A 19,734-nucleotide genomic window follows, 5' to 3' on the forward strand; every position below is an offset into this window, starting at 1 on the left:
ACTCATGGGCTACGGTCAAGTCGCTGGGTATGCACACCCTAGCGACCCAGAGGAAGCCCTTTAAGCCGCAGCTTCCCCCTCAATGCCAGTACCAGCCTCGCCATAGGCAAGTCTTCCTCCTAGAGGAGGAAGTCCACTCACTGCTACGGGCGGGGGTGGTAGAGGCAGTGCCTCACGGCTTAAGGGGAAAAGGGTTCTACTCCCGGTACTTCCTCATCCCCAAGGCCAAAGGGGGCCTTCGCCCAATCCTAGACCTGTGTGGGCTCAACAAATTCCTGGTCAAGGCCCGGTTCTGCATGGTCTCTCTGGGCACCATCATCCCTTCCCTGGATCCAGGGGACTGGTACGCTGCCCTCGACATGAAGGATGCGTACTTTCATATTGCCATTTTCCCAGCACGTTGGCGGTTCCTACGCTTCACCGTGGTCCGAGAACGTTGTCAGTTTGCGGTTCTCCCGTTTGGTCTAGCCAAGGCCCCATGTTCACGAAGTGCATGGCAGTGGTGGTGACCTTCTTACGGAGGCATAGAATCCGGGTGTACCCGTACCTCAACTACTGGCTCCTGGCGGGCCGATCCGAGGCGGAGGTGGGGGGCCATGTGGAGGTGGCCCTGAGATTGTTCCGTGAGCTGGGGTTCCTGGTCAACATCCCCAAGTCCACGCTCGTACCCACGTAGAGAGTGGAATTCATAGAGGCTGTCCTGGACACGGTGCAGGCCAGGGCAAGCCTTCCGGTATCCCGATTCCAACAAGCAGTGGCCTCCCTGCGCCAGTTCCTAACATCAACGGCCAGGTGCTACCTGCGGCTGCTGGGCCACATGGCAGCATGCACGCACATGGTCAGGCATGCCAGACTGAGACTTGGGACTCTGCAGGCATGGCTCGCTCAGGTGTACCGCCCAGGCAGGGACCCTCTGGACTTGGTAGTGACAGCCCCAAGGGATGTGCTGGACTCCCGGCTGTGGTGGCAGTCCTTGTCTGTGGTTTGCGAAGCATCCCCTTTGCCGCCCCACTTCCGGACCTGACGCTGGTGACGGACACGTCAGACCGCTGAAGGGGGGCTCACCTGGGGGACCTCATGACCCAGGGGTTGTGGTCTGAGGCAGAGCAGTCGCTCCATATCAACGTGAAGAAGCTCAGGGCAGTTGGTCTCGCCTGTCAGACCTTTCACGCCACTCTGAGTGGTCACAGCATGACAGCTCTGACAGACAACACTACTGCCATGTTTTATGTGAACAAGCAGGGTAGGACTCGTTCCTCGCCACTCTGTCATGAGGCTCTCCTCCTCTGGGACCTTTGCATAGCCCATGCGATTCACCTCAAGGCATCCTATCTCCCGGGGGTGCGGAACGAGCTAGCGGACTCCCTCAGCAGGTCATACCGCATGCACAATTGGATGGTCAGGGCGGACGTCATACTTTTTCTCTTCCACAGGTGGGGGTTTCCCCAGGTAGATCTGTTTGCCACCAGGGCCAATGTCTAGTGCCCACGGTTCTGCTCATTCCAGGGCCACAGCCCGGGCTCACTCGCAGACGCGTTTGCGATCCTGTGGAGAGGGAGCTTGATGTATGCCTTCCCCCCGCTCTCCTTGGTGCACAAGGTCCTGCTCAAGGTGCACAGGGACAGGGCAGCGGTGATCCTCATTGCCCCAGCCTGGGCCCACCAACTCTGGTACACGTTGCTCCTAGAGCTGTCGGTGGACACCCCAGTAGTCCTGCCCCTACACCGGGACCTCATTACACAGGACGGTGGGCAGCTTCTCCACCCTGACCTGCAGTCACTGCACCTGATGGCATGGAGGCTCTGTGGCTAAATGCCCTGGAGAGCCAGTGCTCCCTTCCTGTGCAGCAGATTCTGCTTGGCAGTAGAAAGCCCTCTACCAGGGCGGCCTATATGGCCAAGTGGAAAAGGTTCTCTTGTTGGTGTGAACCCCGAAAGGTGCAGCCAGACCAGGCCCTGTGCAGGCCATTCTGAACTACCTCCTGCACCTCAAGCAGCAAGGGCTAGCCCCGTCCTCACTCAGAGTGCACCTGGCAGCCATCTCTGCCTTCCATCCAGGGTTCTCGGGGGGCTCAGTGTTTTCCCACCCAATGGTAGGCCGGTTCCTTAAAGGGTTGGAGAGGGTATTCCTGTACTCCCGCCCCTCCCCCCCCCCGTCCCTCCATGGAACCTTAACCTGGTCCTTTCTAAACTCATGGGACCCCCTTTCAAACCCTTCACTACCTTTTCTCTCCTCCACCTTTCCCGGAAGGTGGCGTTTCTGGTTGCCATTATCTCGGCCAGAAGGGTGTCCGAACTGAGGGCCCTCACTTCTGAACCAACATACACAGTATTTCACAAGGACAAGGTGCACCCAAAGTTCCTCCCTAAGGTGGTGTCCCAATTCCATCTGGGCCAGGACATTTGTCTGCCGATGTTCTTCCCGAAATCCCATACAGACCCTAGTCACTGCAGCTTGCACACCTTGGATATGCGTCGAGCGTTGGCGTTCTAATTGGAGCACACTAAGCCCTTTCGCAAATCCATGCAGCTGTTTGTGGCTGTGGCTGAGAGGTTAAAAGGCCTCCCAGTGTCGGCACAACAGATTTAGTCTTGGATTACAAGCTGCATCCAGGCGTGCTATGAGCTCGCAGGTGTTCCAGCAGTTACAGCCCACTCGGCCAGGGTGCAGGCGACTTCCACGGTGTTTCTGGCACAGGTCCCGATCCAGGAGATCTGCAGAGCAGACCCTGGTCTTCGGTGCACACTTTCACGACCCACTATGCGGTCAGCCAGCAGGCCAGAGAGGACATGGCAGTTGGCAGAGCGGTCCTCCGAGCAGTTGTTCCATGACTCCTATCCTCCTCCACAAGTAAGCTTGTAATTCACCTAATGTGGAATGGATGTGAACAAGCACTCGAAGAAGAAAAAACGTTTACTTACTTTCTCGTAACTGTTGTTCTTCGAGATGTTGTTCACATCCATTCCACCACCCACCTTCCCACCCCTCTGTCGGAATCGCCGGCAAGAAGGAACTGGAGGGGGCCGGGCCAGTGGGGATATACATGCAGGGCACAGTGGCACCACTCGGGAGGCCCGCCAGCTCAACAGGAGCCGTTAAGGGGAAAAGTTTCCGACACTCATGCACGCGGTGTGCGCATACCTAATGTGGAATGGACGTGAACAACACATCTTGAAGAACAACAGTTATGAGAAAGTAACTGTTTTTTCCCTAATGGTTCTTAACATTCTGTGAGCTCTTTTGACTGCTGCTGAACATTGAGTAAATATTTTCATAAAACTATCCATGATGACTCCAAGGTCTCTTTCTTGAGTGGTAACAGCTAATTTAGACCCCACTATTTTATATGTCTAGTTGGAATTATATTTTCCAGCGTGCATTACTTTGCACTTATCAACATTGAATTTCATCTGCCATTTTGTTGCCAGTCACCCAGTTTTGTGAGATTCCCTTTGTAATCTTCTCAATCAGCTTTGAACTTAATTTTCCTGAATAATTTTGTATCATCTGTGAACTTTACCACCTCAGTTTACCCATTTTCCCAGATCATTTCTGAATATGTTGAACAGCACTGGTCCCAGTACAGATCCCTGGGGACCCCTCTATTTATCTGTCTCCACTGTGAAAACCGACTGTTTATTCCTACTCTTTGTTTCCTATCTTTTAATCATTTACTGATACTGAGAGGACCTTTCTTCTTATCTCACGACTGCCTACTTTGGTGAGGGACCTTATCAAAGGCTTTGTGAAAGTCAAGTACACTCTATCCACTGGATCAACCTTGTCTACAATTTGTTGACTCCCTCAAAGAATTCTAATAGATTGGTCAGGCATGAGTTTCCTTTACAAAAGACATGTTTACTCTTCCCCCAACATATTGTGTTCATCTGTGTGTCTGATAAGTCTACTCTTTACTATGGTTTCAACCAGTTTGCCTGGTACTGAAGTTAGGCTTACTGGCCTGTAATTGCCAGGATTGCCTATGGAGCCTTTCTTAAAAATCAGTGCATTAGCGATCCTCCAGTCATCTGGTACTGAGACTGATTTAAGTGATAGCTTACATATCACAGTTCTGGAATTTCAAAACTCTTGGGTGAATACTATCTGGTTCTGGTGACTTCTTACTGTTTAATTATCAATTTTTCCAAAACCACATCTACTGATGCCTCAATCTGAGAGAGTTCCTCAGATTTGTCACCTAAAAAGAATAGCTCAGGTGTGGGAAACTTCATCCTCTGCAGTGATGACTGATGCATAGAATTCATTTAGGTTCTCCGCAATGGCCTTGTCTTCCTTGAGTGCTCTTTTACCACCTTGAGTGTCCAGTGGCCCCACTGATTGTTTGGCAGACTTCCTGCTTCTGTTGTACTTTAAAAAATATGTGCCATTCATTTTTGTACCTTTTAACTAGTTGGTCTTTAAATTCTTTTTTTGGCCTGCCTAGTACTCTTTTACACTTGATTTGCCAGAGTTTGTTCCTTTCTATTTAATTAGTAGGATTTGACTTTCAATTTTTAAAAGATGTCTTTTTGTGTCTAACTGCCTAATTTACTCTGTTGTTGCCATGGTGGCATTTTTTTGGTCCTCTTACTGCTTTTTTTGGGGGGGGGTGCAGGGGGTACATATAGTTTGAGCCTCCATTGTAGTGCTTTTAAGAAGTTTCCATGCAGCTTGCAGGCATTTCACTCTTGTGACTGTTCCTTTTAATTTCCATTTAACTAGGCTCCTCATTTTTGTGTTCTCCTTTTTCAACTTAAATGCTACTGTGGGGATTTCTTTGGTGTGTATCCCCTCCAAGGATGTTCAATTTAATTACATTATGGTTGCTGTTACCGAGCGGTTCAACTATATGCACCTCTTGGACCCGACCCTGTGTACCTCTTAGGACTAAATCAAGAATTGCCTCTCCTCTTGTGGGTTCCCAGACTGCAAGAAGCCATCATTAGTGGTGTTTAGAAATTTTATCTCTGCATCCCATCCTGAGGTGACATGTCCTGAGTTAATATGGGAATAGTTGAAATCCCCAGTTATTATTGGGTTTTCTGTTTTTGTAGCCTCTCTAATCTCTCTGAGCCTTTCACAGTTACCATCACCATCCTGGTCAGGTGGTTGGTAGTGTGTCTCTATTACTATACTGTTGTTGTTCAAGCATGGAATTTCTGACTATATTGATTCTGTGGTACTGTTTGAGTCATTTAAGATTTTTACTATATTCGACTCTATGCTTTGTTTCACGTATAGTGGCTACTCTGCCACCAGCATGACCTACTCCGTCATTCCTATATATTTTGTACCCTGGTATTACCATATCCATCGATTATTGTCAGTCCACCAAGTTTCTGTGTTGCCTATTATATCAATATCCTTATTTAATACCAGGCATTCAAGTTCACTCATCTTAGTATTTAGACTTCTAGCATTTGTATACAAGTATGTTCATGTGATGTAATTGAATGGGACTCTTTCATTTGACTGTTTCTCTTCAGTTCCTACTTGTACATTAGCAACTTCTATCCTCCTTTTTACTAGGACATACATTATCTCCTTTTAATAAATCATTCCCTGACGGATGACTCTATCCAAACTGTGTGTTCCTCTGCGCCTGTCAGCTTTCCCCAGCCCTTAGCTTAAAAAAAGCAGCAAGGTATCGCTTACTTAGTGAACTCATCTATCAACTCCAATTCTGAATACTCTAGAAAGCTGTAGGAAGCCTGGTGAATGACAGTTACAGAATTTGTTTCCTAGCAGAATAGTCAGATATAGGTGATAGTTTATCAAACTGCCATGGCTTGGATTACAAATTTAAAGCTCATGATTTAAGGCCATCCCTGTAATAATGAGAAACTCTCTCATTTTTTGTGCATCCGATTTAATCACAAAGGGAAAAGTTTCCTTTGAAACAGTGTGTGTTGAAAAAAGAAAAACAGAAAGGAAGAAATATTTGATCTCGGAGTCCAGAATTGGTGTCAAAATATTGTTGTGGAAAAATCTTTCACTGGAAAAGCTATTGTGAACTGTTAATTGATTTATAGTAAATAAACCAGAGAGACTGAGGGAAGACATTAGATTAGTTATGGTTTTGTTGAAGAATGTGTGTGTGTGTGTGTGTGTGTGTGTGTGTGTGTGTGTGTGTGTATATATATATATGTGTATATATATATATATATATATATATATATATATATATAAATAAAATAATATGGAAAGAAGTTTGGGGTTTTTTTTTCATTTTAGTAATCAGTATTAATGTTTAATGGGCACCAACAGTTTAAAAAAAAAAGTGTCCCCGTGTCTGGGCCTAAGGAATTTAGAATCTAGTACTGTAAGTATTTCATACATATAGTACCTCTTATCCTACACCTGAAACTGAACCTGAGATTCCTCAGTCTCACTGTTCTTCTGCTGTCAGCAAGTATCTGTGAAATCCTTTGGGAAAGCATGTGTCTCAGCCCCTTTTAATGGCTGATCCACGTAGGGGACGGCAACCTACCACTGCTATCAGTTATTCCCTTAGATCAAATAGCAGAGGTCTGTGCTGTGGATCTAAAGGTCCGACCCTGCTAGTGACCCAAGTTGGGAGTCTGTATGGCTCTAAATTGGGGTTTTTTCAATTTTTTTTAAATTAGGAAATTACATACTTCCCCTTCCCCCCTTCATTTAAAAGAACATTGTGGTTGTAAAGTCAAGCATTCAAAAGTTAGGATATTCCAGAATTAAGGTTGTCCTGCAACTTTAATTAAGCCCCACTGTCATATGCATTATAATAAAAAAGAAAAGGAGTACTTGAGGCACCTTAGAGACTAACAAATTTATTTGAACATAAGCTTTCATGAGCTACAGCTCACTTCATCGGAAAGCTTATGTTCAAATAAAATTGTTAGTCTAAGGTGCCACAAGTACTCCTTTTCTTTTTTGTGAATACAGACTAACACGGCTGCTACTCTGAAACCATGCATTATAATAGTCTTTAATTACATGACCACATCTTATTTTCCCCACAGGACTCCTGCCTCATTCAGTGCACAGGTTGGATCTGCTCTGGGACTGAATCAGGGTTGTGTAGTGAAGGACCCTGCTTCATTTGTTGCAGAAATTGGAAGGTGTATAGTGAATAAGGCAGAGGGTTGCAGGGAGAGAAAGAACAGTCTCATGGTTAAGGCAGTTCTGTGCCACCCTGGAGAAATGAATTGTATCCCTGCCTCTACCACAGAGTTCCTGTGAGATGCTGGGCAAGTCACATAAACCAAATTTTTTGTAGATGGTCACTAATTTTGTGTTCCCCACACTAATTGTGTGTTCTGGTGCCCAACATGAAATGCCTGGGGCCAAATTTGCAGAAGTGCTGAGCCCTTACAATGCAGTTGAAATGTCCCCCAAAACACAGTCTCTCTCTCTCTCCCCTTCCCTACACACACACTCCCCCCCACCCCCACACACACTTCAGTTGAAAAGCTGCTGGCAATGTAATAGGATGCCCATGAAACCTGCATCATGTGACTTGTGCCTGCCCCATTGCAAACCCTTCTCAAAGCACACAGTGGGATAGCTACCACAATTCACTGCTGTCTTTGCCGTTGCAAGAGCTGCTATTGTGGATGTACTCCAGCATCACAAGGAGCACAGTGTGGACATGCAACAGCGGTTTAATTCCAGCGTTTTAATAAAAGTGGCATAACTTGTGGTACAGAAACTTGCCAGTGTAAACATACCCTCAGCCTTCACTGGATTTGCCATTAGGCTTATGTGGTTTGTGAAGTAATGTTATGTTTAATTGTTTATGGACTTTCCCTATTTACTTTCTGTAACATTCAAAAGACTATCCAGCAGCAGTTACCAATCATAAAACTACAGGTATAAGTGAAGATATATTCCAGTAAAAGCATGACACAAATGAGAACCACATTGTCAAGGAAAATATTTTTTTATTAGAATATCATCTGGTTTTATATTAAGGAAAATAATTAAGTAGATGCAGCTGGCTTATCACATTTCATAACATGAAGGTCACTTTTTTGTTCTAAAAAATAGAAAAGCTAGATTTTTAAAAGAAACTGAATCTGAAAATTGCAAAAATATATTTTAGTAAAAGCAGTCTCAAATTGAGTAGCATGGGCAATGACGTAGATTAAGTCTGACTGGAATACAAATTCATTAAAATCTCTCTCATACATAGCCATATTGTAACCTGGGGTTTTCTGAACATAAAGCTCTTGGTAACTTACTCCTGGCAAGGCGGTGGCAGGAAATAAATCAACGGGGACACGGCCATTCAGCTGATAGATGGTTGACACAAGCAGTATAATACAAGAGTGCTCTTACTTAAAGCTACACTGTATTTAGTCTCAAGCACTTACACATTTACAACAGGGTAGTAAAAACACTCCAACCCTCAATAATTGCCAAAGTCTGGGGTGGTTTTAAAGTGGTACAACGACAGACATCTGATGGCCTTTCTTCTGTCTGCCATTGGGGATCCTCAGATGTGTCCATGAGGTGATCCAACTAGCCCAAACTTCTCCCCCCTTATTTGTGTTAGTATGACAATAACATATTAATCAAAAAAACTGGTCGAGTAAGCAATTTCAAAGGTTAAGCAAGGGGTTTCCTGAGACTGTTAGACAGATGTGTTTTTGTGAAGTCCCCATGCTTGCGGGTCCTGAGACCCCAGAAGACAAATAGATAAGCTTCCTTCTATTCTAAAACCACTTTCCTCAACAGTTTCAACAGAGAGAGATCTTTTCAGGAAGGATGCAGGGAAAGACTCCCTTCTTGTGGTCGCTCAAACCCATATCCCTTCTGGCTTAGTTGTGCTAAGGCTGCTGCATAGGCCCACTAAAGCCCTATTGACCTGGCTGTTTTTGGTGATAAGCATGATAATTGATATGCCAACTACCAGTAGTGATCCAGACAATTTACTGATCCACCAAGATCTCCCCGTGCAATATCACTCCTGCCCTTCTCCCCCCTTCAAAAAACCTGTAACCTCTCTGACATAGATTTTTTTACCCAACCCCTTTTTCCCGGGATTCTTTAATTTTTCTTTCTCAAACAGGTGCTTCTTTCCCTTAGATTCTTTGACATATCTTTTCCCAGCGCTCTTAAATACAGTTCTTGCTTAATAGACTGGCCTTTTTGTTGTATCTCCTCAGATTACATGGCCATGCCTCAAGGATTCTCTCTCAATCACTACTGGATGTTTGTTTGCTCTCCTGTTAAGTCTTTCTCTTTCATAATCAGATCCACAGATCCTCATATTGATTCCATGCAGCAGGCCTTCACCCTATTAGTAGCTTTAGAGGTATAAGTAGTCCTGTTAGTCACTGGCAAGAAGAGGGTGTGTCAAAGTCTCTGAAGACCCAGATAGTTCCTGTTCTGTCTCCACTGCGTCTGCCCATTCCCCCAGAGCCTCAACAGGTGCAAGTAGGCTTGCTCCAGGCCAGGGATTCTCAACCTTTTTCTTTTTGAGGCCCCCCCCAACATGCTATAAAAACTCCACGGTACACCTGTGCTAGGGCCATGTAGGAGGAAGCAAACAGGGCAATCGACCCCATGCCACAGGGGACCCCAGGAAGCGAAGCTGCTCAGGCCCAGGTGGCCAAGCTTGGGGCAGTGGAGCTTCAGCTATCTGCCTTGAGCTCAGTGAGTCTAATTCCAGCCCTGCTTGGCAGATCCCCTTAAATCTGCTTGTAGCCCCCCAGGGGACCTCAAACCCCTGATTTGAGAACTGCTGCTCCAGGCAATCCCTGCTGCAGAGCAGAAACTAAAATGAAAAGAAAGCTGATCAAATGTGATTCAGAATTATTAGGACTGTGCTGATGGGGTTGCCTTTTAGTCAGAAATAAAGCCCTCCTTTCTGTTTGCCTAAGAATCCAGCAACTTGAGTCCTTCTCACCTTCACAGAATACAATACAATGGACAAAAAATAGTAGTGTAGCTGCAGTAGCACAGGCAATGGGAATGGCGGCCCATGCTAACTGCCCCAGCTACAAACCCAAATAGACCGTGTGGAAGAATAAATGTATATGTATGCAAAGCTGGTTATATAAATGTGTTTTTAAATGTCTGGGGTGGTTGGTTTGTAAATCTGCATTTGGACAGGTTAGTTGAATTTAGCAGTAGACTGCCATTTAGAATAGGTTTTATGAGGCATACTAGCATAGATGGCATAACAAATTTTGTTCAGGTCTAATTTGCTTTGTTCATTTTGCTGAAATTGGTCCTATTACTTCCGCAATTATTATCTGACAGAAGTTTTCACCTGGGATATTCCTCTTTGAAGGCCAGAGATTGGAAGCCTAGTTGAAATCATTGAACCAGGACCGTTTATAAACATGACAGAATCTCTTAGGGGTTTTTTTGAAAAACTTAATTTCCCCCATATCAAGTTAATGATCATGAATTATCAATGAATGAGTTGAAGCTTTGTTATCATTCTGACTTCCTAATACTTAATATAAAACTTTTTTTAAAATGTATATGGTACTCTAAGTGTAATTTAAAAATTAAATAACGAATTCCTTAATCATAACTTATCTCTTCATTAGGTGTATGTAGAATGAAATTACTATATATTTACCACAAATTAAAAGCATAATTTGTTAGTTGAATATCTGTTCCCCTGTGGCTGTAACATACAGACACAACTGACATTTGCTTAGAGCAGCAAAATGTTCAGTTATTGTGTGGGTGACTGCAAGCTGGTGGAGTATATATAGGCTAGTTTGGCTTAGGGCAGTAGAATCCCTAAGGATGGCCCTCATTGTTACCATTTTAAGTCTGTTTACAAGATTAAACATAAATCAGTGTGGTTAACTGATTTTTGGCCAAAAAAAAATCTACATTTTACACATAGGTTAATTTTTCTTTTTCTGTGTTCTTGGGCCAACATTCTAGAACTTGATAAGGCATGGTAGGTTATGGGAAAGCATGCTGATTTGTTATACTACTGTAGGTACAACTGCTTTCTGTTTGCTTGGGGAGTGATTTTTAGGAAGGCGTCTTCTGCAATCTGCAGTAATGGACTGAAGAATGCTACTATGTCTAATTAAAAATTGTTTGTAAATATATCTAGTAGCTAGTGAGTCTGCTTTTGCAGCACATTATGTTGAAATTATTGCAGATTAGGTTTTCTTTCTTGTAGTTTGGGCTTCTTAAACAATAATACTTTTTTTTAAGTTATTTTGAAAGGTATGCTTATTACCATTATTGACTTCAGAAATAATAACATTGACAAGACTACAGAATTCTCATCTTTCTTTTATAAGTCTGCAGTACTCTGGCTTCTGAATCCAGCAGAGTGCTCTGTAAATATCCTTTATTGAAATCATGGACGCATTCCTTTGTTCCCAAGAACATCTTCAGAGAGGTGATGTTTTCTTTTTTGGTCCTGAAACGTCAGGGAAAAATTGGACATTATTATGTAAGTTAAGGCTAATAAAGGTTGATATCTCTTCATGCCATAGGCTTTCTTCATTCAAATTTATGAAAGACTGAAAACAGTTCCTTCATGCACTAGCCATACAAATGACTGTATGAATTCTTTTATATTACTGTAATTTGCTAAAACTATAGAAAACTTGATAATCTATTATAATCTCCTCCCCCCCCTTATCTTTTCTCTTTTCTGTACAGGTGATTTCTATTCACTCATTTCCAAGCTTCTAGGAGAAAGGGAAGATGTTGTTCATGTGCATAAGTATAACCCTACCGAAAAAGCAGAATCAGATCTTGTAGCTGAGATTGCTAATGTAGTCCAAAAGAAGGATCTTGGCTGGTTTGATACCAGAAGGGTTACAAATCACGATGAAAGGGCCAATACTAGTCTCGCCAGAAACAGAATTCACAAATTTCACAGACTAGAATCCACCTTGAGGCCACCAGAAAACAGGCATGTCTCTTTACAGCATGGTGAGGGAAGCTCGGAGAAAGAACATACTGGAGGTGGGTTAGGGGTTCATTTTAAGAAATGTACTACTGCAAAGTAAGAGCTATGATTCACATTAGCAAAATCTGAAGGGAATATCAGTTGATGCTTGAAATAATTTCACAAAAATATCTAATGATGAAAAGTGTCTTTTTACATCTCTCACTGATACATAAATCATAAACGTTTCCCTCCCATTATCACAAGAGGCTATAGTGTACTGGAAAAATTGAGTTAGAATAATCAGATCCAAATAGTTCACTTTTTAGGCTGTTAAATTGAAACACTGAGGGTTGAACAAATTGTGGTTAATTTGGCATTCTGCTAAATAGATGTAAACAAATATGGACATAGTAGTGAATTCAAGTGTTTTATTTTTCCCTTTATGCAACTGGCTTCATTGAAATGACTAATGGGGGCGATCTTCACACCCTTGTTGACTTTTTTCAGCTGACTTGACTTGTCAAACATCAAGATTTTACAAGCTTTATTTCTTGTAGTTCCACTAACTATTTTCCCCTAAATGAAGAAAAGTAGTTGTTATTGGGGAATGGTCCAGAAAGTCAATATTTATATCTTTATTTCAAACCAGGATTGGCTACTCTAACAGATTAAAACTCATTCCCATCAGGTTTCTATGACAGCAAAAACCATAAAAGCATATTTGTTCTTCTCGTGTTGTGGTCTCTGTGATATTAATTGTGTTTAGTCTCGCTAATGTGGAAAGGCAGATAATAGAGCATGTGAAGAGTATCTGTTATGTATACATGGCAGCCATTTGTGTGTGTGAGCCTTTATGTTGCAAACAGCCAGCTTGCTGTTTCCAAATACATTTTCCTTACAAACATAAATTATTCATCATCCATTTGGTTTTTATTTGCAATTTAAAATATGAGCATGGAATGCTTTCTGCTCACATGCAGTTCAAATACAGTGTAATAATTGCTAAATACAGGATTTAATATTTAATAGAATACCAGAGATACGGACTTCTAGTATTAGGTGTTGCTACTTTCTTTTAAATGAAATACAGCTACAGTTATCGGCAAGAGAGGCAGGGAGGAAAGGATGAGGAATGTTCACTGTTATGGCCCTGATTTTCTGCTCTCATATACAAGTGTAAATCAGGAATAGCACCATTAAAGACAGTGAAGTTCAACTGGTGCTAGTGCATGAAAAATTCAATAGTTATTTTACATCTATAGTTGGTATTGGTGTATCTGCTGCTGGAATACTGTGTTCAGTTGTGGTGCCCAAACTTCAAGAAAGATGTTGCTAAATTGGAGAGGGTTCAAAAAGTAGTCACAAGAATGATTAAAGGATTAGAAACCTGCCTTATATTAATGGACTCAAAGAGCTCAATTTATTTAGCTTAACAAAGAGAAGGTTACGGGGTGACATGATTACAGTCCACAGATATCTACAGGGGGAACAAATATTTAATAATGGGCTCTTCTGTCTAGCGGAGAAAGGTATAACATGGGCCAGTGGTTGGAAGTTGAAGCTAGACAAATTCAGACAGGAAATAAGGCTTAAACTTCTTACGGTGAGAGTAGTTAACCATTGGAACAATTTACCGAGGGGTTGTTGTGGATTCTCCATCACTGACCATTTTTAAATTCAATATGTTTTTCTAAAAGATGGGCTCTAGTTACTTTGGGAAAAATGTATGTCCTGTGTTATATGGGAGGTCAGACTAGATGATCAGACTGGTCCCTTTCAGCCTTGGAATCTGTGAATCTATCTGCATTATCTAAAAGTGCAGCTATCTTGGTGTGTCGTGGATGGAGATGTGGTGGTTGATATAGCTGGGTCCTGAACCATTGATGGCTTTGAAGATTATAACTAGGACCCTGAACTAGCAAAACAAGTAGATTTGGAGTTGAGCCAATGGAGGATGCAGAGTACAGGGTGATGTACTCACAATGGCGTTACACCACTGAGAAGCTGGCTACCATGTTCTGTGCAAACTAGAGAAGTTGTGTTGTTTCCAACATTGGTCTTGGATACAATGAATTGCTATCTGCAAATGAAGAATACCTCGAGCGCTCTGACTTGGATGCTCCTCTGAGATGAAGTAGTCAAGAGTCGCATAGCAAATGGAAGGTGGAAGACAAAACCAGGCTCTGAGATGTTTGTCCTTGAATCTTAATTTGTTGATTCTTGCAAATGTGATCAAATTTATTATCTTAGTTCCATGTCAAAACCTGTGCTGCGTGAGAGATCTATGTAATTTTAATCCCTATATAACGTATTTGTTCTTTCTTGTTTCTCCACAATCAAGTTGTAAAAGTCTCTCACCCCATCTACTCAGACCTTTTAACAGTGGCTTACCACTTGTGCTTATGCAGAGAGAGAGAGAGAGAGACACCTAGAGTTGAACATACCAACTTAAACCCAGTTATAACATGATTTGGCTCTGTCCACACTGGCTGGCCAAACTATGTTATCTAGTTCAGTAATCTTATGTGTAGTTACTTATTTCCTTGCTATTTTCATTTTCCTCTGCTATGCTAAACTTCTTTTGATTTTGATTACTTGAAAGTGCACCGAAAGAACAAGGCTTTGGGGGAAAAGAAATGGAATCAAGATGTGACTGTGACTGAGCAGGAGAGTTGAGAGTGTAGGAGAGGTTTATGGGTGGGGCCTTTTTCACCTTAAACTCCCCGAGGCTCAACTTAATGACACAGGGGCAACTTAATGACACGACCAGTGAAAAGAAGTGTGAGAAGGAAAAGAAGTGCTTCGGGGACACCTCACCCCACCCTGCAAAAAATGGGAAGAGTTTTTTGTTTTATTTTTTATTTTCCTTCTTCATTCTGCTGTTCTCAGTAGCCTAGTCTGCAGAACAGGGTTCTGGTTTCAGCTGCCTAAGGGGAAACTAATGAGAGAGAGAGAGAGAGAGAGAGGAAAATTTGTGCAGAAAATGAGAGAGGAAAATATAACTCAAGCCCTTTGAGGAAAGAGGAGCCTCCCCTGTCATCTCCCTTTTCCCTCCCCTTCTGCCTACAGAAAATATTTTTAAGCAAGAAAAACTCTTACGCGAAAAAATGAGTGGTGATTTTTCTGTTCGTTCATGTGCACAGAAACTTTTCCAGCACATCACGAAGTGTTGCTTTGTGGATACTTGCCATTAAGATATTCTTAATATAATGCTGCCTCATGAAACTGTTTACCATTTTCTTGTATGGAAAAATGTGATTGAAGGAAAAAAATCCAGCTGTAATATTTTGTAATGGGGTGATCTTTCCTTTCAAACTTAAGCAAGAAGGAATTGTTCAAATGATTTTAGAGCTTATATTTAAAAATGGGTATTTACAATAACATATTTGGATTTAATATCTGCACTACTGCAATAAAATTAAATGTAAACTATGGCAAAGCATTATCCTGTGAATCTGTTCTTGTAAGTTCTAATTGTTCTTCTCTTTCAGAAGCCAAGCAGTAGATATTGTTTCACAGATCTGATTGTCTCATTTTACAAGTGACTTACTTTTTCCTCACATAAAAATAGAAAGACTTGGATTTTAAAAACATACTCCTCTAGAGAAGCAGTTGTCGTATAGAAATACAATTTATTTTCCTATTGTATGATTTCTGTGTGTATGTAGACAAATAAACAATACTGAACACCAAACAAGACCGAAAGCACTTTTGATCTCACTGCTGAAGGACAAAACTCAGGTTTCTGCATGGATTATGTTTTGTTGGCTACCCTCAGGAATGCAGGCAACAAAACCATTGCAAGTAGAGTGATGGGTTATACAGGAGACTCATCAATCTCTGGTATTTACATTACAAATTTAAAATGCTACATCACATTTTTGAAAATAAGTATAGTGTATATGATGCCACTGGAAGTATAAATCATAATGACTAACTGAGATTATAGCCGCCATTACTAATGGCTTTGGTAGTGTATGTATTACACTGTAAATCCAACCTGGATTGGGATGGACAATATAGGACCCAAAAGATGGTTGAATGCTAGATCTTGGGACATAAGGATTTCAGAGGCAATTCTAAATTATTTTGTTTTGGCCAAGAAGTCCCCGGATTCACTTAATTTCATTCCTTGAAGAACCAAGGTGGAAAAAAAAATATTTTCAGTACTGAAATCATTTTGTTACTGCAGAAAATTTGAGGTAAAAGCAAAAAAAAAAAAAAAAAAAATTAAACCACAAACAAAATTGGCCAAAGCCAGTATTTTTAAAATGTTCCTAGTTTCATATTTCTTTTTCGGTAAAACAAGAAGACTGACTCAAATTAGTAGAATGGTTCTTTTGTTACATTACTATGCTTTTGATATATAGTGTCAAAATCAGATCTGGTTTATGTAAAAATTACCAGATATTTATGTCCTCAGATGTAAAGTGGGTCACAAGATAAATGAGGACAGATATTCCCTCCTTACCTATCCCACCCCATCTTTTTTTAGGTCTTTTCAGATACTTCATTATAATATCTAGCTCTTTTTGTCAGTAAATTACCTGGGACTATGTAATGTGCGATCTCAGGATATGCGGACTATACATATTAAAAGAGGTGATTGACTCCCAAAAGCACATGAGTAAATCATGCAAGGTACTGCTAGTTTGTTTGGGCCACATCATTGTTTTTCTTTTGTATTGCTTACTTCTTCCCTCCCTGTGTTTTTTATACAACATTTTTGTTTTGAAAAACATGATAGGCTTGCCTTGCTTGCTCTCAGTCACCCACTTTTGATACCATTCCAACTAAAATTAAACTAGAAAAAGTTAAAAGTATTTTAGTAAAATGCCAAACTAATGTGGTGGTAATAGAATTACCTCTAAACTATACATGCTGATTATTTGAGATATATTATTCATTCTTTCAGTGTACTAGGAACATACAATTGATGATAAAACAATATTCTGTGCATATATATGCTATTAAGATGGAGAATAGAATAAAATCAAAGGCAGGTTCTCAATTTTTCTGTCATTTTTCATAGCTCAGGATGCCACTGCTTGTGCATGATGTACATTTATCATAAGAAAGTTACTGCTTGGAATCAAATGGCAACACATTTAATAGAAATATTGCATGTAAGGAAATGTGCATGTCCTTCTATCATAAATCAGTGAATTTTCTACCAATTTCATATTTTCACATTAATATACTGCATGAATTTCTTTTTTAGATTTCCACATAGAAGAGGCTGTGGACTGGCCTGGAGTAAACCTCAAACTAGGCCAGGTTTCTGGGCTGGCCTTGGACCCTAAAAATAACCTGGTTATTTTCCACAGGGGTGATCATGTGTGGGATGGAAAGTAAGTGGATGTTCTATCAAGTAGTTTAAATAGTTGACTATGCTGTTTGTTCAACATATTTTCTTTAGGCAGAAAATGGACGTAGAATGTAATGTGCCTGCTTACAATAGTTAGATATGGGGAGGGTGAATGGTTAGATGAGATAGTTTTGAGTCTCCCGAGTTACTAGATCTTTAGAACAGTAAGATAAGACTAGTGTGTCATGTAGTGCTTTCCCCAAAACAAATTTGATCCGCTAATTTGATAAAACTTCACAGTGTTTTTGTGCTCCCATAAAACTTCTCACTCCAAAAATTGCTATTTCTCCACTGCTTGGGGTTTAAGGGAGAAATAAAATGAGATCCCAAAAGTAAGAGCAACTTATTTGTAGCAAAATATGAGCAATTAAAAAAATAAAAAATAAACCACTATTTTGGTATTACATACCATAAAGTTAGTTCCTCCTGCTGTCCTGTAACAGGTAGTCAATTCTCTGGATGGAATTTTCCAAATGTCTGAGTGACTGACTTTCAGTGGGACTGGTGCTGATAAGTTACTTAAGCAGTTCTGAAAATCCCATCTACTGTCTTTCAAGCCAAATTCTACCCCTCAATGAGCATTTGTGACATAGGGCTGATGTTGAAATCAATTTAAGCGTGCAGCTGAGAATAGAATTTAGCCTGTAGAAGTATGAATTTTACAATTGATAGCACTGATAGTGGTGCACAAACAAGGTAAACAAAATACAGTCATGGTGGCTGGTGGTCTTTTAGAAATACTAGGAGGCAGCAATCAGTTTGCTGCATTGAAAGACTAATTTGTTATGAGAAGTTATTTTATTCAGACTTCTAAGGAGGTTTCACTGATAATTAAGGTTAAGATTTTGTCACTGTTATTTTTAGTAAAAGTCACAGACAGGCAGGGGGCAATAAACAAAAATTCACAGAAGCCTGCGACCTGTCTGTGACTTTTACTAAGAATTGCGGCGGGATGAGGGGAACGGAAGTCCGAGCCCTGCCACCCGGTTGAGGCTCTGCCTCTGCTGTGCAGGGCTGACAGCCTCCAATGCAACCACAAAGGCTGACAGCCCCAGTCCCCTTTGCAGCCATGAGGGCTAAGCTGAAGCAGTCATGGAGATTAGTTAAAGTCATGGAGTCCGTGACCTCGGTGACTAAATCGTATCCTTACTAATAATGAAGAACTAAATTGTGTTTGTGTATATGGCAGCTCTGTCTTGATTCAGAAAAGTATATTAATATATTTTGTTATTTGAAGTGATATGTAACTATCTCTTTTTTGTATTTATATATTAAAATTGTATGGATAAATTCTAAAACATTCAGGAAGAAAAAAACACAGCATCTCTACTAAACATGGCTTAATGCATCTTGCGAGTAACCTGTCTACGTATATGTATACGTAAACATGACACTTAAGAATATGTTTGTTTCAATCTTTGTGGTGAAATTTAATTTTATCATAATTAATAGTCTCTCTAAAAGTTTGTACTTTTTGATAGATTATTTTATAGCCTTCTTTGCTTGAGAAAGCTGTCTCCTATCCCTGTAATGAAAACAGTACATTTGATTATAGCTTTTAGCCAATAGACTACTATGATGGATAAGAAATAAATCTTTTAAGTCTCTTGTGCAGCATTTCAAAGTAATCTTTCTATCTGAAGTTTATATAAACATGGACTGTGTGATTTGAAAGGGTGACGCATACATAGGTTGTGTTGTTCAGGCTTCAAGTAAGAGCTTATATTGAGGTTATTCTTTTCATCTCCCCTCCCACACATGCACATAAATGCTGTTTTTTGTGTCATTGAAGAAAAAGTTGAATCAAAAACATTTCAGAATAATTGGCAGTTATTGTTACTGTGTGACTCCTGTCATCATTTGTCACTTCTGAAATTTGTGTTTTTGAGAGTTTGGCAATTGTGATATATACACCCCAAGTCCAGAACATACAACTGGAAACTGAACCTACCAATAATGATCATGAGTGTCTGGTATATGTACGGAACAGTTTTAAAATTCCTTTTCAGCCTTTGAAGATACGTTTCTGTCCCATGTAGCATATTCATTATATTGGATGCTGCCCATTCAAAGTGAGGTCAGCCCTAACAATGGAGATGGAAGAAGGAACTGGGAAGATAACATGCAGAGTTAGATGTGCCTGGTGGAGGAAACATGGAGAAGAAGCAAAGCAGGAATACACACACAATTCAATATCAGTCTTAACTAAGTTAATGTTTCTGATTGGTTGCCAATATGCAAAGCCATTAATTGAACATAATAACCTTCATCAGATCATAAATTTGATGAATTCTTGGCCTTGGGGTTCAATTCATTTTCACTGATTGAGTGCTTCACCTGCATGCTATATAGAAAGAAGCAAACACAAATTTGCAGTGCTTTAGCGCTGCACAAATGGTTCCAATGTATTATTAATATGTGCTATAAAAAGTTAGCTCCTCAGACAGCAAAATACAGCTGAGTGAAAGGTCTGTATGACTTATAATGCAAACTCAGTCTG

At 41.0% G+C, this 19,734-nt stretch overlaps 1 protein-coding gene across 23 annotated transcripts in view; it reads left to right on the forward strand.

Moving 5' to 3' along the window:
• Positions 1–19,734, forward strand: part of PAM (peptidylglycine alpha-amidating monooxygenase) — a 212,775-nt gene that overhangs the window by 168,986 nt on the left and 24,055 nt on the right. For 13 of the 23 annotated variants that reach the window (XM_038401392.2, XM_038401393.1, XM_038401394.1 and 10 more), the window contains one exon: positions 17,088–17,217. In XM_038401392.2, coding sequence (XP_038257320.1) covers positions 17,088–17,217 — 130 coding nt within the window. Of the gene's footprint in view, positions 1–11,631; positions 11,941–17,087; positions 17,218–19,734 lie in introns of all 23 variants that reach the window. The other 10 variants (XM_038401384.2, XM_038401389.2, XM_038401386.2 and 7 more) reach the window with 1 other exon arrangement.

Source organism: Dermochelys coriacea, chromosome 5, assembly GCF_009764565.3.
Source record: "Dermochelys coriacea isolate rDerCor1 chromosome 5, rDerCor1.pri.v4, whole genome shotgun sequence".
Lineage (NCBI taxonomy): Eukaryota > Metazoa > Chordata > Testudines > Dermochelyidae > Dermochelys > Dermochelys coriacea.